Raw genomic sequence first — 6,810 nt, forward strand, 5'->3', positions numbered from 1 at the left:
TGGCGAGGCAGAATCGAGACATGAAAGTATGCGTCCTTCAGGTCGATCGCTGCAAACCAATCCTGGGGATGGATGCATTCGAAAATGCGTTTCTGCATAAGCATCTTGATCGGCAGCCTGTGAAGGGACCGATTCAGGACACGCAGATCCAGGATTGGCCGTAGCCCACCGCCCTTCTTGGGTACAATGAACTAGGGGCTGGAGAACCCTGACTTCATATCGGCTGGAGGGACCGGCTTGATTGCATCCTTCGCCAGGAGGACAGCAATCTCCACCCGGAGAACAGGGGAGTTGTCCAGTGACAACTGATTGTAGTGGACACCCTGAACACCAGGGGATGCCGGCCGAACTGAATCGCATAGCCGAGTCTGATAATACGAATGAGCCAGCGGGACAGGCTGGGGAGCACTATACAGGCTTCCAGACACCGAGGCAGCGGGACCAAACAGGGCCTCGCACACTGCCAGCCACACCCTCTTGGGACCTGGAGGATCAGAAAACAGTTCTACTTCGTGGGTACCGCTGGACTCCGGAGAGCCAGTGCCGAAACAGTCCACAATTCTCCACCCAGCCCTCCTCCGGGGAGGGAGCGATAATAATAATAATAATACATTTTATTTAAATGCGCCTTTCAAAACACTCAAGGACACCGTACAGTAAAAGGTAGTTATAAACAAATCGAGACACAATACAAACAAAGCAACAGCTAACATACAATATTTAAAACTGGTCAGAGAAAGCTAATTTAAATAAGTAGGTTTTAAGACATGATTTAAAAGTAACAAGACAATCACTTTGTTGTAGGGATAGTGGTAGAGAATTCCAGAGACGTGGAGCAGCACAGCTGAACGCCCTGGACCCCATAGTGACTAAACGAAGAGAAGGTACAGCAAGAGAGACAGAAGAGGAAGATCGAAGTGTACGCATCGGAGTGTAGATGTGGAGCAGTTCGAGAGATATGAGGTGCAAGATTGTGAAGAGCTTTGAAAGTGAGAAGTAGAATCTTGTACTCTACCCGATATTTAACAGGAAGCCAATGTAAATGATAGAGAACAGGAGAGATATGCTCAATGGAAGAGGTTCTAGTAATTATGCGGGCAGCTGAGTTCTGGACCAACTGAAGTTTATGAAGGAGTTTGTGGGGTAACCCAAATAGAAGAGAATTACAGTAATCAATGCGTGAGGTGACTAGAGCGTGTACAAGAATGGCTGTGGAATTGGATGTGAGAAATGGACGAAGACGGCTGATGTTCCGTAGGTGAAAATATGCAGACCGAGTAATATTATTGACGTGTGTTTCAAAAGACAAAGTACTATCGAGGACAACACCCAGACTCTTAACCTGAGAAGATGGAGAGATTATAGAATTATCAATTGAAATTGGAAAGCTATTGGATTTGGACAATGCGGGCAATGCGGTAAAAAATAACTGTTTACCTCAGCTCCAGGTCGCCATTTCTCCAGGACCGCTTCCCGTTAGCCAACTGGCTTGGCTGCGGGCTGAACGGGCTAGGTTTTAGGCCAGCTTGCGAGATTAGTGCATTGAGAAAGCATACTTTGACGATGACACACCTCTGCAAGGCTAGCCAGGGGTGTTTCCCGACCATCATGGTGGACATTGTCTGGCCAGGGGGCTGCGCTGTGACTTGCATCATGCGTAGCTCAACCCCTACTGAGGAGCAGAATGGGTATTGGGTATTGCATATGAGCAGAACTACCCATATGCAATGAGTGCTTTGGCCTACCATAGACTTGCCGGGGGCCAAGACCCATGCAGGGAAGAGGTGGTGTGCCCGTAGCACTGCCACCCCACCAAGAGGGTAGTGAGAGAGAAAAAACTTTTAATGCAGATTATGGCCCTTTTGGCTTTCCATATTTGACATCAAAAAAGGCTTCCTAACTGCCAAGTTTTCCATGCACATCCGGGCTAAAGACAGGGGCCGGGGCAAGGCGAGTACGCGTTGCACAACGCCCCCAGGGGCCCGGGAAAGCATGGTTGTCAAGTCTGAATCTGATTCAGCATGAGCACATACATCACAACCGTGGGACGCTCAGCCTCATCTTCATGTCCAGAGCCCAACAATCCTCTCTCCAATGTAGCAGTCAACATCTGATCCTCTGCTGGAGCCCTGACTAAGACACTAGGTCCCCCATGAGAACGACACACGGCGCACTGGGCGCCAACGTGGCAATGTTGTTAGTAAACATGAACCACCCACGAACACAGTCACAACATGTTTGCGATGCACTAGAGGAGTGGGGGGCCCACGGAGAATGGCTCGGTGGGTATTGCCCCACTGTGATCCTCTGGTCACCCAGGCTTAATCACCAAAGTAGTACTTTTCTGATTCAGAAAACAAAACTAGATCGGGGAATAAGTGAGGGGACTCCACCTCATTTAAGGCACTCGAGTCTCGACCTCGCATCTAGAGCGCCAGACAACGCGCTGGGTTGCCATGGAAACGCGCACTGTCAGCCGGCAGCTCGATGGCACACGGCACGCTGAGCGCTCAAGCCCTTACGAGAAAGGCGAGACGAACAATGCGCCAACGTGGGCATGCTCTCATAAGAGAACATGAATCACCCACAAACACAGTCTCAGCACGCTAAGCAGACATGAGAGAAAGTGATTGTGGCCGTCAGTGAGGATAGGAAACGACTGCCTCCAGAAACGCACAGACAGAATGGCATCTTAAAAAAGACCCAGTGTCTGTCTGTGAAGCTCTTTTAGAAGCTCTTGTTCTTTGTGCCGAAGCACACAGGGAACAGCCATGATGTGACTGCAGGTACACTTTTCACTCCCTGAGTCATATACACAGAGGAACCGGCCCAAATCGCAAAACAAACGGGGCCAATAATGCTGTGATAACAGCAGTTGAGAGCTGCATAACAGCTCAGAAAGCTCACTCTGGGAAAGCTCGCGGCCTCGCTGTACGGTGCCATAATGCCATCACTGTAAAACGAAAGCTCTTCAAAGGCTTGAGAAGTCACTCTCAGTCTAATAGCAGGAACACACAGGTTGGCTCTGAAGCAAAAGACAGAGTGTGATTGCATCTGCTTCCTATTTATATACTCTTGTCGGAGGCGGTGCACATTATGCAAATATCGCAAGCCAATTCCATTGGCTTGTTTTAGTTCACTCGAAGCTGATAGGGCTCTCTGGCGATATCCCAATTCTTCAGTCACTACTGACGTACGTCGAACGTGACCGACTGAAAGGGAAATTGCCTTATGTGCAGCTTACATGTTTGCATACAACTTGTTATTTGAGTGTTGATTATTATATTTAAAAAGTAAAAGGCGATTGGATTTATAGTGTTGGCTCTGTTGTTAATCTTTAATATTATAGTAGCATAATGTTCAAGTAAGGGCTTTCTACAAAGTTTATAGCATCAGCAAAGATATTTTTTTTTATCCTTAAGAAACTTTAAATATATTCAATTAAATTATAACTAGATGTCACGATCACCGTCAGTTCCTGTCAGTTCCCGGACTACATTTCCCATAATCCTCCCTGCCAGTCACATGCACACTCCACACCAATAACCTGTTGCCACATACTGCTTAGCACATTATCTGGACTATTTAAGACACACTCACACACCACCTCATTGCGAAGTCTTTATTCACCCTTGTGTTCAATTCTGAGCGTTTCCCTATATTGATTGCCTGCCTGTTTCTGATCCTGTTGCCTTTCGTGTACGACCCTCGGGTGCCTGCCTTTGGACTGTGTATTGTTTCCTGACCTGTGAGTGATATCTGCCTGTCCTGACTACCGCCTGTATCCTGACCACTGCCTGTCCCTTGCTGTTCCTGTTTGCCCCTGCTTTGACCCTGCCTGTACGACCACACTCTTTTATTATAAAGCTTGCAAATGGATCTCTGCCTGAGTCCTGCCTCGTTACACTAGATAACTAAATTATAAACCACTGTTTAATCATGAAAAAGGCAAATTTATATTTAGTTTTCTCCCCACCTGCTGTACCGAACCCGTACTGAACCGTGAGTTTTGTGTACCATTACACCCCTATTTATCACACATATTGATTTGTGCTTTAAGTTTGTTTTTTTTTCTCTTTAATAATGGATTCACTGCTATACTGATCTGATCTGAACTGAGAGAGTGAAGAGTGTGTCATTGTTCTCTACAGGTTGAGTGATTGTGGAGTCACAGATGAAGGTTGTGCTGCTCTGACTTCAGCTCTGAGATCAAACCCCTCACACCTGAGATATCTGGATCTGTCTGGGAATAAAATAGGAAAATCAGTGAATCTGCTGTCTGATGTAGTACAGGATCCTCACTGTAAACTGCAGATACTGCAGTAAGATCATATTTGACTCTCACACATGAATCACAATGTAAAGTATATTTGAAGTGTTCAGCCTCTTTCTGCTGCTGTGAGTTCAGCTGATTGAGCTGTAAATGATTGAACATGAGCTGCTCCTCAGTCACATGATACTGCAGGACTGAGAGTCACAGTGAATTACACACTTTCACACAATCTACATTTCAGTCTCTTGACTTTAAACAGACTCGAGCTCAACACAACTGAGAAATGAAGAACATGCTGGATTCATTCTTACTGTTTATTATGTTCATCTTTCTGCATTGACACTTTCTGAAGTATTGTTTGTACTTTTGTAAAATCACACACACACACACACACACACACACACATATATATATATATATATATATATATATATATATATATGATCATGTTTTGTGCTCTGTTTCAAAACTCAATTATATATCACACAAATTTGTGTTTTAAGTTCGTACTTTCTCTTTAATAATGGATTCACTGCTAAACTGATCTGATCTGAACTGAGAGAGTGAAGAGTGTGTCATTGTTCTCTACAGGTTGAGAGATTGTGGAGTCACAGATGAAGGTTGTGCTGCTCTGACTTCAGCTCTGAGATCAAACCCCTCACACCTGAGATATCTGGATCTGTCTGAGAATAATCTAGGAGATTCAGGACGTGAACTGCTCACTGCTCTAAAGAATTCTCCACATTATAAACTAGAGACACTGTTGTAAGTAATAATTTCAAATAAATATTCACATTTTCATATAGCTGAACATTTATATATTTATATGCATATTTGGTCCTACTTTATATTAGGTGTCTTTAACAACTATGTACTAACATTTAAATTAATCATTTAGTTCAATGCAATGTTTTTACATTGTACTTACAATTAAAAAAAACACCTACATTTAATTACATCTGTAAATAATTTCTGTAATTACGTTTATAATTACACTGTTGACCGTTCTCTTACACCTTAACCCACCCTTAAACCTTCCCATGCCTTACCCATATTCAACCTCAATAGTAGCAAGTGTTTTTCAATACAATAGGAACACAATAAGTACATTGTATTTGATAAACAGAGAGATTTGGCTTGTTTATAATTGATCTGTATTAAAATAGTTAAGACATGTTTCAGACTTTTATTGTTTAAAATGAATGTCTGATTTTACATAATTTACTGTTTTATTTTTGGATTTACAGGTTATGAGGAAATTCCCATTTCCATTCAAATATCCACTCTGAGTCTGGCTCCACACACTCTCCTCACAGACATTCTCTTCTTTCTCTACTCTAACTTGAGATTAATTCACCACAGTGTTTATAAACTCTTCTGATCTGAATCACGCAGCAAACCAAAGGGTCCTGAAGCAGAGAGCTCAGAGAGCTGACAGAGAGACACCGTTTGTGTTTTTGTTATACATACTGAATACAGACTGATATATTAATAATTATAGCTTTTTTAAGACAGGGTTTCATAAATGTTGATGATGACTGTACGGTATGTGAGTTATACACTAACTCTGTTAACTTGTATATATGTATGTATAAAATACTGTATAACTGTATAAATAACATATATTTCTGACTGCACTGTATTAAAGTCTCTCACTCATTTGACATTTGAAACACTTTTTACATTGAAGACATTTGTAAGACTTTTCACCAGTGTGAATTCTCATGTGAATCTTAAGATTTCCTTTCACTGTTAAACTCTTTCCACATTGAGGGCAGGTGAAACATTTCTCTCAACTGTGAACTCTCATGACGTGCATCTTAAGGTTTCCTTTTGTCGTGAAGCTCTTTTCACACTGAAGACACTTGTAAGGCTTCTCTCCAGTGTGAACTCTAATGTGAATCTTAAGCTGATCTTTCATTGTGAAGCTCTTTCCACCCCCCGACTAAGCCTGGTTTCTCCCAAGGTTTTTTTCTCTCCATTTTAACACCTATTTGCCACCTTTTTGCCACCTGATGTCACCTGTTGGAGTTTGGGTTCCTTGCCGCTGTCGCCTTTGGCTTGCTTAGTCGGGGACACTTGACATTTGATTTGTCATTTGATATTCAACAGTATTTTTGACATTTATTCAACAGTGCTTTGATCTGCCTGCATTGACACTATTCTTTAAGAGCTGCTGTGCAGCCAAAATTATATGCCAGTTATCAATGTAAAGCTGCTTTGACACAATCTGCATTGTAAAAAGCGCTATATAAATAAAGGTGACTTGACTTGACTTTCCAAACTGAGAGCAGGATAAAGGCTTCTCTCCAGTGTGAATTCTCATGTAAAACTCAAAGTTTGCTCTGTTTGTGAAAGTCTTTCCACAGTCATGGCAAATGAATGGCTTCTCTCTGATGTGAATTTTTGCATGATTCTTAACCCTCTGGAGTCTGAGGCTGATTTGGGGCCTGGAGAAGTTTTGACATGCCCTGACATTTGTGCTTTTTTCAGTTGTTCATAAACATATGGCAAAAGTGTCATTACACTGTATTCAG

At 42.8% G+C, this 6,810-nt stretch overlaps 1 protein-coding gene across 1 annotated transcript in view; it reads left to right on the forward strand.

Annotated features, from left to right (window-relative positions):
- LOC125248560 (NACHT, LRR and PYD domains-containing protein 12-like) overlaps window positions 1–6,300 on the forward strand; it is a 1,264,817-nt gene extending 1,258,517 nt beyond the window's left edge. The window contains exons 22-24 of the mRNA XM_048160510.1: window positions 4,152–4,322; window positions 4,865–5,038; window positions 5,521–6,300. Of these exons, the coding sequence (XP_048016467.1) occupies window positions 4,152–4,322; window positions 4,865–5,038; window positions 5,521–5,527 (352 nt within the window). The 3' untranslated portion in view covers window positions 5,528–6,300. The remainder of the gene's footprint in view (window positions 1–4,151; window positions 4,323–4,864; window positions 5,039–5,520) is intronic.
- Window positions 6,301–6,810: the final 510 nt, after the last annotated feature.

This window comes from Megalobrama amblycephala, linkage group LG16 (genome assembly GCF_018812025.1).
Source record: "Megalobrama amblycephala isolate DHTTF-2021 linkage group LG16, ASM1881202v1, whole genome shotgun sequence".
In the NCBI taxonomy this organism is placed as follows: Eukaryota; Metazoa; Chordata; class Actinopteri; order Cypriniformes; family Xenocyprididae; genus Megalobrama; species Megalobrama amblycephala.